We start from the raw sequence: 25846 nt of genomic DNA on the forward strand, positions 1-25846 counted from the left end.
ACCCCCTGGTAGAGTCACTGGCTGAAAAAGAACACCAGGGTATGCAATTTTCGGACACCTAACACTTTTAATGTCAGTCCTGTTTACATAAAAGTGTTATTATCTTGTTTTATTGAGTCCATTATTTTCTTTTTCTGTCATCTGTTAGCAAGGGCCACTTTCAGTCAGGAATAACAACTGTTTGCAGAGCATTGTTAAACAATGCAGAAAAATTCCTGGCATCCCTCTTGGCAATCTTAGTGATTTCTATAATATTAGATCATTAAAGAAAGCCAAGATTATCAAATCTGATCCCAGCCTTGCACTTTGGGCTGAGTGTCGACATTTGCCATTAGGCCAGAGGTATAAAATGCCACTCTGTAAAGCCAATAGCCTGAGGAAATCTTTCATTGCCACTGCTGTCAGCCTGAGAAATTCCAGCAGGTGAGAATTGTTGTTGATGAGGTTGTTGTGTGCTGTTTCTTGTGTGTAACTGCTGACTATACAGTAAGTGGTCCTTTGGGGACAATAAGGGTTAACTGAACTGAACAGAGAAGTAGAATACAAAGAAAACATTAAAGGAGTCAGTGTCAGTACAATAGTCACATCACAAGTTGAGAAAAAAAAGTTAAAGCAGGTTGTTTTGACCTTCTTTATTAAGATTAACCTTGAATCTTAAGTCATTTTCTGCGCAATCTTTGCTGTAACTGTTGAGTAAAGCTTTTGACTGCAGGAACAGGTTGCACACACATTTTAGTATAGCTTTATATCTGTCTACCCTCACACCGGTTCTGACAACTCTGGGTAGCTGGTGAATAGTTTAGAAGGAAGCAATTTCCAACTTAACCACTAGATGTCAGTAAATGTTGCATACTTACTGTAATTGTTGCATACTGTCTGTTTTTTTTATTTATTAGAGGTTTACTTTAAAAAAATAAAAGCATTAATGACCAGCTTTTTAAAACCATACCATAACTTTTCCATTACTCCGTTCAAGTTTACCAAGTCCCATTTTGTCTGAAATGAACCAAACTTTACTGGTAAATCTTTAAATGTTGTGGTTTGGAGCAGTCACTGATTAAGGGGCCGGATAAGAAAAGATGGATGTAGGTAGATGTGATTTGGCCTCTTCTCTGCTTGTTGTATCAGCAGTGTAAAAGGTGAAGCAGAGTCCCAAAACTGTTTTTGTTCTTTCAGGTGTTTGAAGGGGCGTGGATCTTGGTGCTCTGTCTCTGGCCACCAGACTGTGAAATGAATTATTCCTTTGAAGCCACAAGTTTCTGAAAGTGGGAATCGGGCCAGAAGGCCAGGGGAAACCGCCATAGTGTCTGGTTTTGTCTGTCAGTCTGGATTGTTTTGGTTTGTCTGCAATGCCTGGACGTCTCCCTCTTCTTCTGTCTTCTTTGTGGAAACAATGGAAAGGGAAGATGATAGAGAAAAGATTTTGAATCGAGACAGGCTGTAGCGAGAGAGCTGATTATATATAGTTTCTTTCCATGGCAACTGAGAATAATAAAGTAGAGAGGGAAAGAAAAAGCCAAAGAGCTCAGTCTATTTCTCTGGTCTCCACATTACTGAGACAATAAAATCTGGTTTTCCTGATAGATGAAATCACTTGAGACTCACGAGCCTTTCCTCTGTGACAGATTTTCCTCTGTTTAAAAGATTTGTGTGCAGAGTTTTGAATGAGATGCAGTACTTTCTCCTTTGTCTTGGTCAGGGTAGATGTTATGTAAGGAGATTAAGGAAAGACATATCCCTCTGTAGACTGCAGACATAGGGAAGGGGACCAACAGTTTTCATCTCATCAGTCAGTGTGATGGCAGTTAGAACCCCACTACTCTCCAGGACTTTTGGCTGCTCATCTGTCTGCTCCATTGATCTCCTTTTTCTCCTTTCTCATCTGGACAATAAACTATGTAATGAGACACTTGGTTATAAAGTACCTTATTTGCAGTCATGCCACTCTTATCTGTTGGTAGATGGGGATGACAGTGTTTCTTGTTGGCAATTATAAGCCAACTTTCACAAAATGTGGGTATTTAAAATAAATAAAATGGCTCAAAACAATTATTTTAAATAGCTCACCAGTCTACTCTCCTTGGAAAATGTTGGCTCAAATTTTGTCTTGATTCTTGTACAGATGTTGACCAATGTGAAACTATTAGAATCAGAATGAGGTTAATTGCTCATGTTTGTGCACACATGTAAGGAATTTGACTTTATTTTAACATGCTTACAGCGTACAGCCAATAAATATAGGTATATAAACTTTAGAGGAGATAAAAAAAAAACAATAAAAAGAACAAATATGTTTTTTGATTGCTATGTATGAACATCTCATTAAAAAGAAAATGGGTTAGAAAAGTGCAAGTAAGTATGTTTGTATTTCAAAGTGGAGTAGCTGATTATTACTCTAGATGTAAGGTATTTGTTGTGTTTGTCAGAGATGCAGCCTGGGGGGGGGGGGAACTGCCTCTTTGGCGCCCCTTTTTTTTTAACAGATGGTGTTCTGTAGTGCCGACCTGAAGGTAAAAGTCTAAACAGGTTGTGTCCAGAATGTGTGGAGTCTGTAGAGCTGTTAACTGCCGGCTTTCTGATTCTAGACCTGTACAAACCCTGGATGGAGGGACGATCAGCCCCAATTATCTGCTCTGCAGACCTGATTGTTCCTTGCAGTCTGGTCTTGCCTGTGTAAAAGATTGACCAGCAGCTCACGAGGGAAGTTGTAATTCCTAAGTTGCCGCAGAAAATACAGTCGAAAATGTAAGGGTACCCAAAAAGCGTGGTAAAAACATTGTTAATGAAGTTCTGGATTAGTATATTTTTGCAAAAGTGAAACATGAGCTTTAGTCATATTTAATAAATTAGAATATGCATTCTGATGAGGCTCATTTGTCAGATCAAAAGTACCTTTAGAAAATAACAGCCTTTAAGCACATTTTAAACATACTTTTCATTAAGCCCCATTTCTGTATTATAAATGTTTGTTTTTGGTCTGATTTAATATTCTGATATTCTGTAGAAAATCATCATAATTAACAGAAAGGCTTGAAAACATCAACCTTTGTGTAATTAATCTACATATTGTGCTTCACTTAGTGAACAGAATTACTCAAATAAATCACCATTTTGATCATCTAAGTTTTTGAATTCCTCTGTATACCTGATCAGTACTGTTTTTGTATTCAGATTAGCAACACCTTCAGGAGTGAGACGGACATTTAAAATAAGACACGGACTGTAGCTTTTAAACAGAATTGTTAAAATGAGCATGATCACTGTTTTTGCCTTTATAATGTGACACATTTCCTTGACAATTTCTATGAAAAAAAATATTTTGCATTGTTTTAGGTTGTAGATACATTTCTATATATTTGATAAAAATGATTTCTCTATTATTAGTAGTATTGGCAAGAATCCTTTATTTCACCATTGAAGTGCATTAAAAGCATTTAAGACAAAAAAACCCCCAAACATTTTAGAACCATGGACATCCTTCTGCTTAAAGTAAAAGGTGCAGAATGAAACGCCCTCAGTGAAACAGTATTTTTATTGTAGTCATCAGGGCTTCACACATTTCTTGCTGTTTTACACCTTCACTCAACTGTCTGACCCCACCGTGGCCTCATCTAAGGGATACTACATTATGTCACAACTTCATAAATATTTTTGGGATTCAGTTATTTTGATAAGTTGAGTCAGATTGGTTTTTTTTTCCAGTTGATGAAAAATCATTTCTGTTGCAATGGTGTAAGTTTGTATATATCAGCTTTCACTTGATGGCTTTAAACAGCAGAGGGCGATGCCAAGGCAATCCTGACCTCCAGGACTCTCTGCTGTTTACTCTTTTCATGAACTCCCTCAGTCTCCCTTGGCTTGACTCAAATAAGGAGCATAAATATCCCTCAACTTTCACCCACTCCACCCGCTGAACAGATTTAAACACAGGGAAGAATTTTTACTCAGAAAATGAAGTAAAAAAAAAACTTTTATTTTCCTCCTTTAGTTTTTTAAGTTTTCCAAAAGTTTTTCTTTGAAATCCCAGTGTCTTGGCAGCACCACACAGGCAGACAGAGGCTCTCAGGCCAGTGCCGCACTCTATTTAAATGCTTTTATTTCCAGACGGGCCTGCCTGGAATCTCCTCATACCATATATCAGCTCCCAACATGACTGTTTTTTCCAGTCACAGCATGACTGGCCAGGACCTCGATGAGTTCACTTTCATCATAATTCACAGAAACCTATCCAGGTGTCTTCCTCCACTGGTGCTTCTGTAGCTCAGCTCTGTCACAACATTACAACCTAGAGCTTAGAAGTGACTGTAACACATCCAGACAGTCCAATATGCTGGTTTTCCAGGGTTTTGTTAGGATACTTCAAAACTCTTTAAATCAGGTATCATAAAAAAGATTAAATTTAGTCCTGATTGCAGTAGGAATTATTTCAGATTATGCTGGTTGCCATTCAGGGCAGGTTTGAGCTTGCTCTTTGGATTGAGACTCACACTTAGTTGAGCTCACTTACCCCCTCCTTGCCTTTCCTTTCCTTCTATCCCAGCTTGACTCATTAGCTCTCAAAGCCTCAGCTTTGACAGGACCAGACAAGAGAACCCGTAAAAAGGTGTGGGTCGCTACAGCAACGCGCCCTCCTATTCCAAACAGCTAGAGGCAACGGGATGTCGTGAAGAAAGGATGAGGAAATGTCAGTCAGCTGTTCGCACTCTCTTCATCAGTGCATTTCCATGCAGTTTCTGCCTGAAGAAATTAGGTGAGATTCCAGTAAGGATTTATATTCACCTAAAGTGAAAAGGTTTTATTGAGTCACAGAAATGCTGCAAAGGCTCAGGGAATGCATCTGGATACCAGAATAACAGATTTACCCTGGAGAAAGTCAGACCAAGGTTTGGGATTTTCAAGGAGGTGAAAAAAGAAAATTATATATGGAAAAATGTTTCAGTTCCCAGAGATTTGTTTTCATTTTCAATTTTCCAATGGGCCAAATTCTAATGATTCTTAATAAATGCAGTGTTTTGTACAATAAATGACATTCTTTATCTTTGCCATCTTGATTTAAACATTTGACTTAATACTAGTTTGTTTTTGACTCAGACTGAATGCATTCTAAAAATTAAAAGGAGCATTTCTGTTTGGACTTCAGTCAATTTAATATTCAGGTTGGATTTAAGCTTTGGTATTTTAACCAGACCCACTTTATGGTCTATGTAATGCACAGAAAGTGATATTTTCTTGGAGTTTTAAGAAACCAGCTAAGAGTTCCAGAGTTCACGGGTTGTTCTTTAAAGAGCTAACTTTTATTTTATTATTCTCCAGTTCACATTTGGCAAATATTACAGTTATACATTTTGAAATTATAAAACACTCAGAAAATGAGAAGCAAGTTTCAACATTGTGTTGTTTAATGATTTGTGGGATACATGGATAAGACTACTACTGAAGCTGTTCATGGTGAATATTCTGTACTCAAGTCTCCAGAATGCTACTAAAACTGCAGGAAAAAAACTGAAGCTTGAATTGGAAAAACTATGAAATTTTCAATGAAAAATGTTGGATCACTGTTTCAAAAAGCCCTTTTTTAAATGTCATTATTCAGGCAAGAAAACCTTTTAAGATAGTTTTTGTTTATAGTGTGGTCCTACTCTGTTTGGTTTCAGCTGCTTCTGTAATTTCTGTTTAAACTTCATCTGCACTCATTAAAGGGAAAGATTTTCAAAAAGGATTATACATTTGTGGAGAAGTTCTTTTGGAATTTATCCACTGGTTGGTATCAAAGTCTCATGGTATAATACAGATAAATAAAATATCACAGTTTCACATTATCAGAGTATTGCTGACTTTATCTAAAACAGAAAAGCCACACTTATTCCCATTGCTGCAAAAATAATATAGCATATTATTATTAAAGCCATAATAATGCTTTGTATAACATTCATTTGTTTGCATTTTATTTTTGATACATAAATTTAAGCAAAACTTCCAAACAAACACCTGAACAATTTGGTTTTAGTTTTTGAACATTGGGTACTATGAAAATCCTATAGGCTCTGCTTTTTATAAAGTAACCCAACTATACCAAACTCATATTAGCTGGTTAGTTAGGCTGTCTGCTTGGATGGCCGGCCTGCAGTCAGCTGTGTAACAGACTTGCAGCCTTTCTTTAGCCATCTGACTGGCAGCGAGAAGTGGAGGGTACTTTTTCTGGTAAAGACTTTAAACCCCAAGAACAGCATGAAGGACATTTTAATTTGTATTGAAACCATAAAATTTTTGAAACTGATGACTAGCCCATGCCTAGTTAAACATGTAAAGGTGGTCTTTATCTTACCTGCTGAATAAAGCTCTCTTGGTATCTTCATTTGGTATAAATGCAGGATAGTTACTCTTGGAGGCTGAAGCTAAAATCTAGTCCAAGACGACCAAAACAAGCAATGTAATAATCATTAAAATAGTCTCCTTCCTCCATCTTTATAAATAATCACCAGTTTATGAGTAAATGACCATTCAAATGGTTTTAAGGTTAATAAAATAGTGATCATATAAACCATTACAGTATTTTTAAGGGGTTGGCCTCTCTCAGACTAGCCCAGGGGTACCCACGTCCAGTCCTCGAGAGCTGCTGTCGTCCGAGCTTCTGCTGGCAACAACTTAATGCTCACCCTCTACCGATGATCCACATGGCCCTGTCTTTCAGTGTTTAACCCTTTCTCTCTTCTAGACATGGCGATTATCTGTTCTTTCTTTCTAGATGAAACGACTAAAGGAGCTACATCCATTAACATTTACTTTTCCTTCCCATAGAAAGGACTCCTAGATCAGTGCTTCTGTGTTCTTTTTGTGTCTCTGCTCTGTTCTCTCAAATCCCCAGTCGGTCGTGGCAGATGGCCGCTCACACTGAGCCTGGTTCTGGTTCTGCTGGAGGTTTCTTCCTGTTAAAAGGGAGTTTTTCCTCTCCATTGTCGCTACATGCATGCTCAGTATGAGGGATTGTTGGAAAGTCAACGCCAGTGACTGTCCACTGTCTCTACATGCTCAACCAGGAGGAGTGAATGCTGCAAGTCACTGACTGGATGCAATCTGCTGGGTTTCCTTAGATAGAAAAACGTTTTATCCAATTTGAATAAATAACTGAATCTAACTGCATTGTTCAATGGTTAGGATTAATTGGAATGTATGTACCTGACTTTTGTGAAGTGCCTTGAGACAACATGTGTTGTGAATTGGTGCTATATAAATAAAACTCAATTGAATTGAATTAGATTTCACTCCATGGAAAAGCTACCTCTGTTTAACAAGAAGTAGGGATAAAGAGTCGTAGAGGAACTCATTCCTTGTATAACTCTGACAAGTTTGACGCTTGTAGCAGACCCGTGTTGATCAGGGTTTTCCTGGCCAATACCCATTTCAATTTTTGAGGTCTCACCTGCCCATTGTAATTTTGACTGATGCCGATTTTTATTTTTTCAAAGATCACATAAAAAAAAAAACTAAATGTCCTGTTAATCCTTTGAAAAAAAGATGCCATTTGAATTTAGGAGAAAATGAAGGAATTGCGAGATTATTCTAATTTATGGATAAAAGCAAGGAACTGATAAAAGGAAAAAAATAAAGTAATAATTATTTCTATTTGGGGTAGATTTAACACCTTTTGGGTGTTGAGAAATTTCAGATGAACTTTTCAGGCTGCACTCTTTTCCACCATCATCAAAAGACCAAGGGATGGATTATCTCTTAAAGGAACAGCACACCCTCTCTCCAGGAGATGTCTATGCGCTAACAGCTTTAAAGCTTGGGCGTATTCAACGTCTCGTTGTATCGCACTTGTTACTCACTTATATATACACTTTTGCAAGTCATATTTATCCCTATAAAGAGTAAACATTTCTTTCTCAAGTCCTGCTATTGCCAAAAAAGGTTATTTGAACATTTTTCTCCAGTGGAGTAAGAACATCTTGTGGATCCATGCCACTGCTACAGGCTACAACAGCTCATTCTTGTACAGACACACACGGGTCTGATCTGCTGTGGCAAAACTGGGAGGTCTTCTTCCTGGATCTATTTTTTTCCACCCATAACGTGACATGTTAGACCAAAAGGAGAAACTGATCACTCTCACCCAGTGACTCATTTTACATCAAACTACTGTCACGAAACTGTGAAGGGGGCCAAGTCAAACATACTGCATGAAGATATCTGATTCTAAATCAAAGAGTGAGCCATGATCTCTTACATAGTTTGGGAAAATCACTTTCAACATCCAAAGCATTAACCATAGGAGAACTGCGTGTTAGCTGAACAATACCTAAAAAATATTTTTGGAGTTATGTGTCTTAGTGAGATTTGAGCAAGAATTGGAAATAGTGGAATTTCATGTCTGGAGTCTTTGTCCAGATAGCAGGTGCATATGTCATAAAATTCTGTAATGTTTGCCCCACTATATGACAAACCAGAGATGCAGAGATACAGGGGTTGGACAATGAAACTGAAACACCTGGTTTTAGACCACAATAATTTATTAGTATGGTGTAGGGCCTCCTTTTGCGGCCAATACAGCGTCAATTCATCTTGGGAAGGACATATACAAGTCCTGCACAGTGGTCAGAGGGATTTTAAGCCATTCTTCTTGCAGGATAGTGGCCAGGTCACTACGTGATACTGGTGGAGGAAAACGTTTCCTGACTCGCTCCTCCAAAACACCCCAAAGTGGCTCAATAATATTTAGATCTGGTGACTGTGCAGGCCATGGGAGATGTTCAACTTCACTTTTATCTTCATCAAACCAATCTTTCACCAGTCTTACTGTGTGTATTGGTGCATTGTCATCCTGATACACAGCACCGCCTTCAGGATACAATGTTTGAACCATTGGATGCACATGGTCCTCAAGAATGGTTCGGTAGTCCTTGGCAGTGACGCGCCCATCTAGCACCAGTATTGGGCCAAGGGAATGCCATGATATGGCAGCCCAAATCATCACTGATCCACCCCTGATGCTTCACTCTGGGCATGCAACAGTCTGGGTGGTACGCTTCTTTGGGGCTTCTCCACACCGTAACTCTCCTGGATGTGGGGAAAACAGTAGAGGTGGACTCATCAGAGAACAATACATGTTTCACATTGTCCACAGCCCAAGATTTGCACTCCTTGCATCATTGAAACCAATGTTTGGCATTGGCATGAGTGACCAAAGGTTTGGTTATAGCAGCCCGGCCGTGTATATTGACCCTGTGGAGCTCCCGACGGACAGTTCTGGTGGAAACAGGAGAGTTGAGGTGCACATTTAATTCTGCCGTGATTTGGGCAGCCGTGGTTTTATGTTTTTTGGATACAATCCGGATTAGCACCCGAACATCCCTTTCAGACATCTTCCTCTTGCGTCCACAGTTAATCCTGTTGGATGTGGTTCGTCCTTCTTGGTGGTATGCTGACATTACCCTGGATACCATGGCTCTTGATACATCACAAAGACTTGCTGTCTTGGTCACAGATGCGCCAGCAAGACGTGCACCAACAATTTGTCCTCTTTTGAACTCTGGTATGTCACCCATAATGTTGTGTGCATTTCAATATTTTGAGTAAAACTGTGCTCTTACCCTGCTAATTGAACCTTCACACTCTGCTCTTACTGGTGCGATGTGCAATCAATGAAGACTGGCTACCAGGCTGGTCCAATTTAACCATGAAACCTCCCACTCTAAAATGAGAGGTGTTTCACTTTCATTGTTCAACCCCTGTAGATGTCTTTGTAATTTATACTTTAGTTTTACTATAAAAGCTTTATTTAGGTCAGTTCATTTTGTTATTTATGCTGAATGTAGAAAAAAAATGATTTATACTGTAGTTCTTATATTTGTATGGGCAGGTCAGCCTGGCACAATCTGTGATTAGAAGTCTGTATGCTGACTTTGTAACTTTGTAAAGGTGTCTTTTATGCTACTTGCATTTTATTGCACCATGCCTTTTGCTGTTAAAACATTTTAGAAATAATTGAAAAAACATTCCAGGATTTTTTAACTCCAAATCTCAGTACAATGACTTTCTTAAGCAAATTAGATAGGTTCTTCATTGGCGTTTGAAGCAAAAATGAAAATGGGCTCAGTATTAATCAAATAAGGCTGAAAAGTGGATAGGACATATCTGTCCATAAAAGGCAGTGGAAAGGAAATGATTTAAAATTATTTTGAAAAACAAACATGCTTGACACTGGATTTTTTTGGTAAATTCAAACAATGTCTCGTCAGGAAATGTAAACATTGACGGGGGGATGAAACAATTTTGGCAGGTAAAACCCCCAGGAGCATGCCAGTCAGGAAGCAGCAGAAATACCAGGAAGGGGGTACCTGACTGACACTGCAGTGGCAACAGCTACATTTTAGCTGTGCTGAGTAGATTTCATTGAGCAAAGAAAAGACCTCCACTGAACAATACTTCACTGGTTCTTAGCAAAATCTTAACAGCCACTACCTAAGGATTGAATTAAATCTCTTGTAGAAGCTGTTAAGCTTATGCCCAGTTGTTAAGAACCGAAGCTGGTTCTGAATCTGCAGAACTTTCAACTACATCATCTCTATTTTATTATCTTTTTTTCACACTTGAAACTCCTTCAACCTTTTTATCCTAATGCCCTTGTTTTTTCTGTGTTTTCATTTGTTATGTCCCTTTTATTTAAAAAACTCCATTGAGGAATCAAAGCTTATTGATCTTGAGGGGTTAATGCAAAGTTCAGCCAGGGTTTATCGTTTTTTTTGCCCCCTGCCTCCCCAGTGTCCCTTATCTTTGCTTAAACAATGGAAGTACCATTTCCATGGGATCTGCTAAATGGATCATTGTAAAGGTACCACTGATATCCACTCTTTTAAATATAGCCTCCTCTAATTAGTACTGGCTGGGGGGTGGCAGGGCAGACGGGGGATTCAACAGGCTAGCTTGGTGGTTTTTGAGTAATAAGAAGCCACCCCTTCAGTATTCTGCCTCAGCGGTCTGAATTGTTGTTTTTTTTTTTGGTGAGCAAGCTAATCGCGGAGGATTTAAACACGGCTCATCTTGGATTAACCTGAATGACTAAAGAACAGAGGATCGTAGACTGAAGGTTTATGGTCAAGCCACAGACTAACATCATTTGACTATTTTTAGACTGTGAATATGCCAGTAAAATCCCAGCAGAGTCCAAAGTGGTGACTGTACCATAACTGATTTAGTATGTAAACTGTTTATGGATGATGACCTTACATTCGAGTGGATCACTGATAATCAGATTAATAGTCTAATCAAGAAAAGATCAATCCACATAGTTCAGCCTAATCAGAGTGATCTGATCTGGCTCAGTCTGAAGTGATTTTAATCAGGTTTGGAGCAGTGGTGTAAATCTTTTGGTATTCTGGGCATTTGTCTGCAGTTGGAATAAAAATATTCCTCTCTGTTTTTGATCAATGTGGAGGTAGTCTGAAGAGTTTCATGATGTTTAGGAACACAGTGTTTTTGTACAGGGTTGGAGAGTAAGGTTTGCATTATTGTGTGGTACCGGTACAAAGCCCCTCTTAATGTTCGTAAATCACCAGTTACTCTGGCCATATCCTGCATACATGTGAGCTTTTATTGGCAATGATTTCACAAAACTAAAGTTGGTGTGGACTGGATCTCCAACAGGGTAACACAGTCTCAGCCTTGAGTCGCGAAGCTGACTTACCTTTTCATATGTTAACCATTATTATGTTGTCTACTTTGCTATGCTGCTCAAAGGCACTGACTTCAACTTCCCATGAAATCTTTATCTGCTCAATGCCACAGAGATAGAAGGCTTCTCGGTCCTGGCTTGAAATATTGTGAAAGGGACAAAATGTTCCTCTCGATAAGTAACTCATCTTATACTCATTTTCAAAATTTACAATAAAACAAAGTTGCTGATGTCATCTTGCTAGGATATCCATCTCATCGAACCCATTCCTAAGGCTTGTCCTCAGTTTGTTTTCACGGTTTTTCAACAATTGACAACTTTTGACTCGATCTACTATGTAGCTAAATGCTGTGCTTTTGTTGGACATTTCAGGAGCCCCAGTTGGTCTGTTTGGGTGCAAGTTTGTCGAGAGGTATTGGTAGAGAAACAGGCTGTTTGGTTGAGCTCTAGTTTACTACAGATGTGTTGCAAATTAGTAGTCAACTCGGTAAAGCTAAGAGTGTTGCTTGAGTTGGAGCTCACAAAGTCTGCAGTTACAACTGCAACCTGTTGTGTGGTGGTTGTGGGAGGGGGATGTGTATGGGTCTAGGTAGAGAACATACTTGATGTTGCACAAAACCCCTTTCATTTCCTCAGTGTTAGACCTGTCCAACTTGCGTTTTTGCCTAAGCACCCACCATATATGGCAAGATGGGAAATAGTGTGACAAAGCTACCATGAGAAATGAACTGATATGCAGTGGTTAATTATATAGAAAGGTAAAAAATGTCTTTGTACGTAATGGGAGGGGCTCCTGTTTTTGTCTACGGTGTCATTTCTGTTTTCCTATTTAGTTCTACCCCCTTACCCTTCAATATAAGGACTGCTGAATATATATACAAAACTGAGTGGGATAGGTTGCCAGTCTTTGCATGCATTTAATTAATTTAAGGTAACTGATAAGTTTGCTTTTTTGTTTGTTTTTTGGCCTTGTTTAATTTGAATGCCAGGCCCTTGAACATCTCCATAGCCCCCTGAAACAATCAAAATGTTTCAAAGGATAAGTAGTTTTCATGTGAAATCAGCCCATGAATTAGATGTATGCATGAATTCAATGGATGATCCCTTTTAAAAAGTTTTAAATAGCAGATAAAAACCAGAAAATGTTAGGTTTGTAGTGTTGGACGCTGCCTTTTCAAGAGCTGGTTCAGACCAAACAGAAGGTGCTATAAATGTAGTTTCATTACTCTGTGAAAGGCATTGTTGACAGATTTATTTTTTTCACTGCTTCCCCAGTCAGTAATAGTTCATTCAACCTTAGCTCCCTGCAGGGTTAAAGTTCAAATGAAGCACTGAATCAGTCAAGAGAGCTGAGCTCAGATATACAGAAGAAACTATTTAACATTTGCTCAGGGAAACAGATTTGCAGCTTGATGAAGATGTTTAGAAGTTGGTGGACAACCTCAGACATTCTTCAAGAGGAGGGGAAAAAAGGATCCGTTTCTGTTGCGTGTTGCATGAGTCAGCTACGTTCTGTGAGCCTGTGGGGATTGAGCAGGGAGGCGGGGTCCATTATTTCTATTCGCTTCTGAGTGTTTCTCATCAGTAGATCGCTGTGGTAAACAGAGCGAGCCTCTTTTTATCAAACCGTCTGCCCTATTGACTGCATCCTGTGTTCTCACCCAGAAGCTGGAGATTACTTAAGGAAGCTGTAAACCAGAAAGTAAAGATTCTGCCTGGGACTAAGAAGCCTTCACCACCTGGTGCCTGTTGGACCCTTGAAATATTAATTGGATTGTTGCACTGAAAGTCTGGGAGGTCTCCATTCCTGGGACGCATTTTCTATGGCAAGTAATAGAACCGAATTGCTGCATGTACTTGTCTGACGTATTGACTGTATGAGGTAGTATATTACACTATAGCCCAAGTTGATGTAATCAGTTATTTTGAAATAATATTGATATTATATACAAGTTGTCCAAAACTCATTATTGCGAAACATTCTGAACATTTGGGGAATCCATAAATGCTCAGCATTGTTTTTCAGGAATAATGACTCCACTGATTTGTTTAAGTGAATATGTCACTGTCATAGTATACAGCTTCTCACAGACTGTTATGATTTTCCGTCTGGCTGTCTGAGACTCTAAAGGCAACACACTTCTACAGCTGTGCAGACAGTCACTTTTGTGCCCCCCCCCCCCTTGCATCTGGTTATTCCACTTCTGCTTCTTATATCAACCGACCAGTGTGGAACCCACCACTTCTCCTTCTCTCGTTCTCGCAATACATACTGGAGCAAATGGGAAGTGGTTTCCAAATAATGGATTTCCTGCTAATACTAGGAATAGTTTGAGTCCAAATCTGCTTCAGTTGTAAGGTCTGATTTGACTTGGAATACACACTTATGTTCCTTTCAGTTCCTCTTTTTTGGCCTTTTTTCTGCCTATCCCTGAGTCTTCTTCTGCCCTGAAGCTATGGATGAGAAGGCAGGTTGCGTCACAGTTCAGCCAGTGTTGCCTTAAACAGCCGTTGGTACACCTGACGTTGTCAAAGTAGAAAGAGAAAGAAAGCAGGTATTGGTAAGTGTTTTCTTGTGGAGTTGTTTTAATTACCCTAAAGCAAATTGGATCTGGAGTAGATCTTCATCTTGAAGAAGGTTTAATGGAATTTTTTGCTTTCCTTGGAAAGATTGTGATAATTCCATGTTCTGGTTAAGCGCAAATTGAAGTATTTGTCAGCATTTAAGTCTCCGTAAAGACAATTTAAAAAGTGTTTAAGACCTTCGCTGTAATTTTCTGTTAAACTTCAATCTATGAGGAAACTATATAATTTCTTTGTGGCTAAGGATGCAGGGATTTTTGCATTGTAAAATGAATTGTGAAAGATGTTGGGGAGGCAATGTTTTTCCTTGGCAAACTTCACTGCATGTTGAAACATACCTTTTTCATCGGAATGCATGGTTACATTACATAAAAAATGTTCAACCTACCTGTGCTCTTCACTGCAGGTTGAGTGTACTTTTCTGTGATAGAGATGGAGAATGAAAGGTTCATGGGGTTGGGGACAAAGCCTGGCGCTTCAGTGCACACTGGGAAAATAGGAAACGGAGATGTGCCTCTGGTGTTCCCTGGTAATTGATAAGACCACATGTCAAAATGTCTTGGTTAATAAAGTTGGCTTCAAGTGCTTCTGTCTTCTTCACCTTATCAGATTTTTGTACCTCTCTTTGCACCTTAAAAGTAGGTGAAGTTGTGCCAGAAGCCTCTCGATTTATTATCTAAAATTGCCAAATGTCACATAAACATCTTAGGATTGGCCAGAATACTGTCTACAATGGTTGTCTCTTACTGACCAGAATACGAAACTGTTCAAGTGTTTTGCAGCCTCTTACAGGTATTCCTTCATGATTCCTCCATAATAACTCTAACCAGCTTCCCTTATCCTGCAGAAGGGTATGCTTTTCTCCCCTGAACATTGGGTAATTTTTGTTCCCTTGGAACGAACAGTCCCTCAGCCATTAGGACAAAAATATGCTTCGGTAAAAAAAAATGTCAGAATGGAGATTCACAATTGAGTTTAAATATTGATATTGTGACAAAAATATTTTTATGACTGTCCTAGGTACTTTAAGATAATCCACCAAGATCAATTTATTCTGTCCATATTGCTACACTTTAAATTAGTTTATTTCATTAATTTCTTTTTTTCAATATCAGTTTTTATACTTTTAGAATGAAAAAAATATATAAAGCCAAAGTAGTTACAAGGAGGACATTTTTTAAAACTCTTGCTGCATATATATGACTAACATATGTGAGTTTTATGTTAAAATTCTGGCTATTTACTTTTGGTATCGTTCAATACAAATACTTGCAAAAAGACAGATCTTACAAAGTTACAGGTTGACGGAAGTGTTTACACTGTTGCATGCGCCGTATGAAAACATTATGAATGTTCTAGTACAAGTGGATTGACCCATTTCTTCTAATTGCCTGTATGTAATCTGGGAAAAAACATCCCTCTTCAAATGTGCAGAGGAGGATGATATTATGAAATATTGTATACAGTTACTGTAATCTGCCTGGTGTCTAAATTCTACAAAACATGAGTCAGGCAGTCTCATCTGGACACTTTAAGTGAGTCAGAAACATTGAACCGGGTCTTTTAGACAGTTTTGGAGCTTATTTGGCTTTGTGAAGATTTTTGTTTGTTGTCTGTTGACTCCACAAAGGCGTTCTAAAAATCCCCAAAAGGTCATTTAGTTAACCAAACTTGTCCATAATGAAAACTCTGAAACGATCGACCGCCGCTGTAAACATCCAACACAGTTTACATACAAATTTCCTGCCGTAACCTGGATCTGTTGTAGCTTCCCTTTCTGTGGTCGCTGTCACTGTTTCTCCAGCAGATTGTTACTGTTATGGGTTTTAGTTTTATCTCATGTGGCTTTGATAAGCAGGTTAAACTGCTGATAGGCCGTTCAATAAACTTCATTCCTGAACAGCCGTTGTCCAACATCAACTTGGCAACAGTCTCCAGGCTGATAAAAGCAGTTCTCTAAATGACAAATGCAGGAGACTGATAATATCTGTTTTTATCTTTGTTGGTGAAAGCTCCACATGTCAGCCTTTTAGAATTAATGCTCACTGTGGAGAAGTGTCAGGCTTTTGGTTTGAAAATTTCCAGTCAAAGCTGCCCAGTTAAATTTCATTTTTTTAAGTGCAGCTAAACTGTTTTTATATTGCATATTATCTTGGAATTATAATCTCTACCACCTTTTCCTTTTGGTTTCTGCTATAAGAAAAACTGATGGAAGAGGAGAAAGCGGCTTGCCGCTAAAACCTCTACCTTCTGTCTGACTGTAAATATTTTCTTTTACATAACGCAGTTTGGTTGTCAGGTATTTTTTGTAAAAATTAAAAAAATCTATAGAGGTGTTGAGCAAAAAAAATCTTTATATGTTTTATTGTTTGTTTTAAAAACGAATACATGTATGAGCATTCATGGAAAATATGTTTATAAAGCCTTACAATAAATTCATGTTCTATGAAGAAACTTAATCTGACTCTGAGCAATCTGAGCAATTGATAAAAATACAACCTTTTATTTGAGTAATTATTTTAAGGGAAAAATATTCCTTGTGCCACAATCAGTCTTACAGTTCCAAATAAATAAATGAATAAATAAATAAATACATAAATGTGATTGAAACAGTTTTAATATGTTTTTTATTATATACACTCACCGGCCACTTTAGTAGGTACACCTGTCCAACTGCTTGTTACCGCAAATGTCTAATCAGCCAATCACATGGCAGCAACTCAATGCATTTAGGCATGTAGACATGGTCAAGACGATCTGCTGCAGTTCAAACCGAGCATCAGAATGGGGAAGAAAGGTGATTTAAGTGACTTTGAACGTGGCATGGTTGTTGGTGCCAGACGGGCTGGTCTGAGTATTTCAGAAACTGCTGATCTACTGGGATTTTCACGCACTACCATGCAAGAGCATCTCTGAACGCACAACACGTCGAACCTTGAGGCAATGGGCTACAGCAGCAGAGGACCACACCAGGTGCCACTCCTGTCAGCTAAGAAGAGGAAATTGAGGCTACAATTCACACAGACTCACCAAAATTGGACAATAGAATATTAGAAAGACGTTGCCTGGTCTGATGAGTCTCGATTTCTGCTGCGACATTCGGATGGTAGGATCAGAATTTGGCGTCAACAACATGAAACCATGGATCCATCCTGTCTTGTATCAACGGTTCAGGATGGTGGTGGTGATGTAATGGTGTGGGGGGTTATTCTTGGCACACTTTGGGCCCCTTAGTACCAATTGACCATCGTGTCAACACCACACCCTAACTGAGTATTGTTGCTGACCATGTTCATCCCTTTATGACCACAGTGTACCCATTTTCTGATGGTTACTTCCAGCAGGATAATGCGCCCTGTCATGAAGCACAAATCATCTCAGAATGGTTTCTTGAACATGACAATGAGTTGACTGTAGTCAAATGGCCTCCACAGTCACCAGATCTCAATCCAATAGAGCACCTTTGGGATGTGGTGGAACGGGAGATTCGCATCACGGATGTGCAGCCGACAAATCTGCAGCATCTGTGTGAAGCTATCATGTCAATATGGACCAAATTATCTGAGGAATTTGAATTTGAATCTATCTAGTTCTGAAGGCAAAAGGGGGTCCAACCCGGTACTAGCAAGGTGTACCTAATAAAGTGGCCGGTGAGTGTATTTGTTTGAGTGTAAATGGATTTTGAGGGTATGTATGTGACAGAGAGACCCATTTTTCTTAGACACTCTTCTAAATGGGCAAGACAAGGGAACCTACCATTCAGGTAAAGCAGATGTTCTTAACAAGTCTGGAAACGGCTACCAGAAAGTTGGTAGTTGTTTAAACTTCCTTTATCTACAATCAGAGCAATGCTTAAAATGTTTAATATGGCTGCATCTGTTGCAACCAATTCTGACAAAAGTCCTTATAAATCCTACCAACAAACAATTCGGAGTATAGGAAGAAACCTAAAAACATCTCCGAAGCCCCTTAATAGAGAACTGCATCTAACGTTTCAGTATGAGATTATGCTACTGTATCATAGATTCATTTATTTTAAGCCTTTTCACACGTTAGCCTAGAGAGTACTGTAGAATTTTTAAAATACTCATCAAAATGCATTGGACTCAACTTAAGCATGAGAAAAACTGATATTTTGCAGATGAATGAGAACCCTCGAGGCAGTATAACATGTCATAAAAGAAATCTAACAGAGTACTTCTCTCTTGTTATCCTTCAATCTCAGTCCACACCTGCCTTTGCACTCTTCAGGCCTTTAGATTACTGCTTTATTGTTACTACAAACTTTATTTTTATTCATTCATTTACAGAGCTGCAAACCTAATACAACCTAGTATCTAATATGGGACAGTTGTGTGTTTATATTGATAATAAACCTACTTATTAGTCTGCTTCATGCTCTGTAGGTCAGTCACAGGTATTTTTCTTTCACAGGTATTTTCTTAAGGCTTCTATAAAAGTATTGCACAATCAAGGCGTGTTAGACTGAGTCATTGAATGCTCAGATTTGAACAGATATAAAAAGCCATTACTGGGCTTTATTCTACACGAACAGGGTGATCTTATCAAATTCTATATCTTGAAATCCAGTCAGTCCAAATAGGAGTCTTCCTCAGTTAGGGATGGGTGCTGGTCATTTCACCCAATGGCTATTTTACACCCCTGTAGTTTTGGTCCTTTTTATACCCAAATAAAGGTAGCTGTCTGCAATGGGTCTCTTGTACTGACCATGCATCAGTTTGTACCGACCAGGGGCGCGTTTCATGTCTGCTTCAAAATAAGATGCTTTAATCATTCTCTGAACCTATTTGGCAGTTATTCAATTATGTTTGATTGTGCCTTTATATACCACATAAAAAACATTTGTCACTTTGTCCTGCTTTGACATACAGGGCCAAAAAAACACAAAATAATCGGGATTGAAAGAAAAAAAACTATTCATGATAATAAAAACCAGATCCATGCTCAATAAACTGTTGAACATAGGTGGTAAATATAAACGGAGAGAGTTAAAATTGAAATAGTAAAGCTAGACACAAATGTTTCACATAAAACCTATTTATAGCTGTTTATATCTTGTTAGCTGCAATTATTTAAGGCAAACTATGTGCAAAATTACAAACCGAGATACAGCATTTCCCAGAGACCAAAGTAACTGAAAAAAGAGGTAAAACTGATATCATCTATGATTAGATAAAGGGGGAAATGGCTAAACATTTTACCCATCTCTTTATTATTTCTCGCAGTTGACTTCAGGTTTGTTGATTTTGGTGCCCTCACATGGTCCACTTGAGACAACCTGTTGTTGCTTCCATTCATCTTCTTCTTAACCTGTGTGGGGGGAGTTGGTGCCCATCTCCAGCAGTTATTTGGCGAGAGGCAGGGTACACCCCTGGACACAAACAGAATAAGTGACCATGCACACACGTACTTGGACCATTTAACTTAACGTTCATGTTTTTGAACTGAGGAGGAATACAGAGTACCTGAAAAGAACCCACAGATGCAGTACATACAAACTCCATGCAGAAAAGCCTCTCAGAAGAATTGGACTCAGGGCCGTCTTCCTGCAAGACAACATTGGTAAAAACTGCCCCATCATGCTGCCCAACGTTAGACTATCTTTGCAATATACCTAAAAAAGTCAAATATATTGAAAGACATTGAACACCCAGAGCTGTTGAAGACCACCATTTATACTTGATGTTTGTTGTTGAATGATTGCTCTCTGGACATTTTACCACTTTCTCTTTACGGTTGTGCCCAACACATGCCTCAGAAATGCACACACCCCCCACACAAACATTTCCAGGAGGTATGAACCACAACACGTGCCTCTGCTTGAGTCAAGCCATGTAGACTGTTCTGTGCACTGAGGGAGAGTCGGTTAATGCAGAACAGACCTGCAGACGGGAAGGCAGTGCAGTTGCATAAGGTCCGCAGTAAAACCCATGGCCTGGCTCTCTTCCTACCGCCTTCTCGTTCAGCCAGAGGAGACATGCCAGGAGAAGAAAGCAGGCGAGCGGACCCTTCAACAGATGCATTGTTTATTTATTGTAAAAATAAATCAGACATGGGCCAGGCGTGCCCCCACTTTGATCTCCTGCAGCCTTCCTCCTTACTGTTTTCAATCCCACCTACTGGGCTACAACTAATGGCAACTCTTTGTAATGTTTAGGAAAGTGGTCTCCTTGCATAAATGGGGAGGCCCCTGGGTGTCGTGTGCTCTGCTCCCACAAGAATAATGAAAAGTAGTACATTGGAAAAAGGCAGCAAAAGACTCATTCTCAGTGACTTAACGCACACTCCTCTTACAAGCATTCCCCTCCCCTCTTTTTCTTTGGGCCATCCCTCACAATGAATACGGAAGCTGATATTGTATATTTAGTTAGCAATTAAGATCCTGAAGGGAAAACTACATGTTGGATGAAACTTTCTCTTCATGCAGGCAACAAGCCTCAGTGCTGGAAAAATTGTGGAATCATTCAGCAATATATACTTTTGAGAGATGTTGTTTTCTAAAATCATTTGACTGATCTCTGGCAGGCAAATCAGGCTTTTGATTAGTTGCTGGAATCTTCTTCACAGAAACCATCTGGAAAAAGGCAAACACCTTCAAAGAAATACCAAATAGGTCACTGGATGAAGCATCTATCGACAGCACAAGCAGACCTCAGATCTGCTGCCTCACCTTAAACCTTTAGGACTGTACTGGTAATGAAATCTTTATTTTTCACTTTTGGCTCCAGATGGTCACATTATCAATTTAATTGATAAAAAAATATTATTAAACTCAATTAAACTCTTTTCAAGTATCTTCCGATTTGGCTTTCATTCAGGGATTGCTACAAAGCAAACAATTTGATGCATACAACTAACTAAACAGGACGGATTGCACTAAATTTAACTACTTTGTGGTAATTGGCATGGCTTTTCTTAGTGTATTCTAATTTGTAAGTAGTCATCCATCTAATGTCTTTGAGTTGGAGTGGATGTAATTAACATTTAATCTGGTAATATGTTAGATTGTTTTGGATTGATTTCATTATATTTTTTGTACATATATTGAATCTGTTTGTCTTGTAAGATGTCTTGAGGTGACATTGTGAATTGACAATATATAAATGAACTAATTTAAATTTAGTTATTTATATGTTTCCAAATTCACATATTAATCTTGCTAAAAAATTGGGATTTAGGTTTTGACCAAAATAATTAATCCTCCTTCCATAATGGAACATCTCTAATGCAATTTTTTGCTCCAAACTGGTTGTCTGAATCCTTGCAGTGTACGTTCTCTAATCATTTCAATAATAATTTATTTCAAAGAAATGTTTTCTTATTTTAATTAATTTTAAGATGGAAATAGAAAGGAATAGTTTGTAGTCAAGTGATTGATACAAGACGACATAAGCCAGGCATCTGTATCGAGCATTGGCACAAATTAAATAAATTAAGCCTTCAAAACAGACAAATTTCCCCTAAATCATTTTTACGGTTTTATTGTAATGGAGAAGAAAGCTCCAGATTGAGCAGAGACTGTTCTGGTTGTTTGAGCATAGCAGCACTACACTCACCCCTCCCTTATATGTTTCGGTGGACAACCTGAACCCTTCTCATTTACAAGACAGAAAATCTGCTAATTGGAAAATAATGGTGTGGAAACTAAAGGAGCATCACCCATTACTGTTTAGCATGCTACAAGGCTGGACAGCCATGTCTGTTCAGCAGCAGACTGCAGGCTAGCTCATGGAGGCTAATAATGGCATTTCAAACAGTGTGGCTCTATAAATAGCAGAGCATATTAACTTATAAAAAACAGCTGAATTTATTAGAAGCTATAATGTTTTGGTTTCATCTCCTACTACAGTGTGCATCTGATTTTAAAGTAAAAACAACCTAATGTTCAAGTTGACATGAACTTTAACCCTTGATTTATCTGAACATCTTTAGCAGGACACTGATCTGTAAATCTCACTTGCTCAGTAACAAAGTACTTACCAATTTGTTCACATAAAATAAAATTTTATTCATACATTTTATCAAGGTCTAAAGGTTCTAAAACACACCTTCAACTGGGCACAGATCTTTTATGTGGGGGGTGTTGCGTGGTGTAGTGGGAGATGGGGTGCCCAATATACAGAGGCTATAGTCCTCTATGCAGCTGCCCTGGATTCAATTCCTAATCTTGTAGACATTGCTGCATTACTTCTCCCCTTTCTCTCTCTGCCCATTTCCTGTCTGGTAACTGTATATAAAGGCAAGTAGTGGCTTTGATGGTCCAGTGTCGGACCTTTTGGTAACACTACACTTTGTAAAAACATAGCCTGTATGTGAGTATGAGATAATGATGTGAGCTAATTGCTGTTTATTTATTCAGTCCTAACACCTGTGTGCCGTCATTGGTTGATGTTTGCAAGTTGTCTGCGCAGAAGGTGTGGCCCGAAAAACTGTCCAGAACACAGAAAAGCTGCAAAGTGCCATCGCCAGATGTCTGAGGGTGGCAAAAGCTGAGATCTCAACTGAGCCAGACCTGACTAAAAGGGATTATTGTGAAGAGAGTTTGAATATTAAATGAACGCAACAATGATCATTAGTGAGGCAGCTGCAAGAATTGGTCTGATATGGATATGATTTGGTATGCATGCAGACAGCAAAAGTGGTGGAATGATGGCTTTCAGGCAGTTGCCAGAGCATTCGATGGTCAGTCAAAGCAGTGAATGAAGATCAGCAGATAAAGAAGATGGTTCATAGACACATTGCTGCTCTACCAGCACTTGCCTGAGGCCTCGTCTTCACTAATCTAGGTATTTGTTTATTGGATATTTTTCCCTCCATTTGTTTAACAAAAGCAGTAAGTATGTGAGGTCAACAGCTTAATGTGTGTCACTGTGTTCCAATGAGCCCACTATCTTCTTGGTACAACAAATGTGTTGCGGTTCTGTTTTGTTGGTGCACAACAGTGTTGGGATTATTAATCTGAGAATATTATTTGATATTAATATTTTAATATTTTATCAAATAATATTTCGCTCTGTTAAGGGTTGTCCTGTGAATACCAGCCCAGTAAGGTGATGGTATTAGGACAAAATAGAAAGGTGTGAGCTGAGTTCTGACATTATTGAACAGCATAAACTCTGCACATACATGGAATGAATTCACACAATTTCTTAAAATACAAGAATTTATTAACAAAAATATGTCAACGCAAAGTCAAACATATTTCAATTAATAGGCTATGTACAATATAAACAAGTTGATTAAAGATGATTGGAAATTATGACCAAAAGTGATGCAACATTACCATGCAATGTTTATGTTTGAGAACCAAGGATTATCTTGAAGAATCTGGAAATGAAGTTAAGTTGGTCTTGGAACTAACTTAGGAAATCATCAGCAAACGTTTATAAAATAATGTTTTAAATAACAATCTGCTGAATAAAACCAACCTTCTGGATGACCATTTCTCGACGGTGTCTAATTAGCTGCTTTTATTTATTGAAATAATATTTGAAGAAATATTATTAAGGGAGTACTTTGGAAAAGAGCCAAATCTTTCAGGAGAAATGGGGCTTAATGGTGTTTACTTAGTTATCAAATCTAGTAAAGGATGTTCAGAGACTATTATTCACTAGCTTGAAAACTAACAACCTTTCTGTTGAATACTCTTTAGTAGCAGCCGTGTTGTTACCGGTTAGCAGTTGAGCTAACAAAGAAGCTAATAGCTTAGCACCAGAATCAACACATATCTTTAAAATACCAGGGTTAATAAAAGGGTTAAAATGCATAAGCGCGGACGGCGCGTTATGATCAATGTTTTGTTTAAAATCACCCTTTAAATAAAGTTTGTCTGAACTTTAAACACATACAAAGAACACAAAACAGGGCACGTGTGCTGCAGATAGCCTGCTAGCACTAAAGTAGCCGAGTTTCATACAAACAAACCTTCATAAAATGAAAAACGTTTGGATAATTTCATCCTAACTGTTAATCTGCCCAAACCTAACCTCTGAACTGTGGTGAGGAATGTTGTCCAAAAGACGATGAAGTTTGAAGAAGGTATCCACAGTGAACAAAGGGTTAGCTTCCCACCAACCTCCTCAGCTTCTCCCGATCAGAAGGTGCGTTCATTCTGTGAACAAAAGGGTTAGCTTCCCGCTAACCTCCAGCTGTGGATGAAGAACGGCTCGTTGTCCGCCAACGCCAGTGCACGGTGATGGGGTCTCTGTTGTCTTCCTTCCAGACTGGGAGACCGCTCTGCTCGGCTTCATAGAGACCGCGCGTCTCTGTAGGGAACTTCTCTGGGATAATTTGCTTCACAGGCCTCAGAGGAAAAAGTAAGCAACTCTTACACCTTAATTTCCCCGTTCATGAATGAAAATACCGGATACACAGACAGTATTTCATTCGTACTTATCTTTGCATATGATCGATGATCGTATGGCTTCCTTGGATCCAGTTGAAGCGTTTATGTCTGTTTACCAGCAAAGAGACATCAGCGCGCTTGTCTCCCCTATCCCGATGAACACTGGTGGAAGAGGGCGGATGTAGTAACAGCTGTGCTTTTATTTGGGTAGTGGCGTCACAGGAAGTCGGCAGTTATCCCGTTTCCTGGCTGTGCCGGAAGAAGGTTAATGCACTTTATTTTGAAAGTTCCAGAAATGTCCGTACCGGAGTTTAATGTTGAAATCCATGGCTGTGGGTCCCAACAACAGGTAACTTCACGCACACACCGGTTTCATTTGCAAATGCACGCAACGGTTTTCAGCTTTTTATTTGTAAAACAAAATAAAAAATAGAAAACAATGCATACTTTTTCTTCAACTTTAGTTTGCTCTACGTTGTGTTGGTATCCTATAAAATGCTAAGACATTTGTCATTCATACTTTGCTTTTTGATTTTGAATCATTGAAATATTTACTCAAATATTAGTTTTAGAAGATTTTTTAGAAGTACAGTCATCGTATATAAATATAAACTAGACTGTTCTTCATAAGATCTGAAGATGCACAAAGAACTGCAACAAATCAAGCATACAATCAACAGTTTATTTAGAGTTGTAGATGTGTGGCCTAGGTTTACACAAAGGCCACTGCATCAGTGTATTTGAGTGTGAAAAGAAGACAGCAGTTGTCTTCTGTAGACTATGAACCACTGATGAGGTGGCAGTTTGTCTGAGTTTTGGCTTTTCTGATTAGTTCGACATTCAGACTGTGTGAGCTGGTCTGACCAAAGACTGTCTGGATGTTTCAACCAACTTACCCGCAAGACACACTGTTTGAACAAGACTGTGCATGACTCTTGCTGCTTGAACGCTAACCGAGCGTTTGTGTGTGTGTGGGTGTGTTTTATTGGAATCCATTAGGGAGTTTTTCACCTTGTTTGCGTGGACTGAGTGGGGGGAAGAAGAGAGGAAGCTTCTAATAAGGAAAAATGAAAGAGGAGCTCACTCCACCAGCCCTACATCCCTGAGGAGCAGAGAAGTTCACGCTGTAATAACTAGTACCAGTTGGCAAATAGGTGGCAACCTGCATGTTGGGACAAGAACTTAAATCGTCCTTTTTTGACTCAGTGTGTTGATGATGAACATTA

At 38.8% G+C, this 25846-nt stretch overlaps 1 protein-coding gene across 7 annotated transcripts in view; it reads left to right on the plus strand.

Annotated features, from left to right (window-relative positions):
* Window positions 1-25846, plus strand: part of plekhg5b (pleckstrin homology domain containing, family G (with RhoGef domain) member 5b) — a 98989-nt gene that overhangs the window by 34766 nt on the left and 38377 nt on the right. The window contains exon 1 of one of the 7 annotated variants that reach the window (XM_047372515.1): window positions 13280-13497. The exons of 5 other annotated variants lie outside the window; for them this stretch is intronic. In XM_047372515.1, the coding sequence (XP_047228471.1) occupies window positions 13495-13497 (3 nt within the window). In that variant the 5' untranslated portion in view covers window positions 13280-13494. Of the gene's footprint in view, window positions 1-13279; window positions 13498-14214; window positions 14233-25846 lie in introns of those variants that run through there. One more of the 7 variants, XM_047372521.1, reaches the window with a different exon arrangement.

This window comes from Girardinichthys multiradiatus, chromosome 1, assembly GCF_021462225.1.
Source record: "Girardinichthys multiradiatus isolate DD_20200921_A chromosome 1, DD_fGirMul_XY1, whole genome shotgun sequence".
In the NCBI taxonomy this organism is placed as follows: Eukaryota; Metazoa; Chordata; class Actinopteri; order Cyprinodontiformes; family Goodeidae; genus Girardinichthys; species Girardinichthys multiradiatus.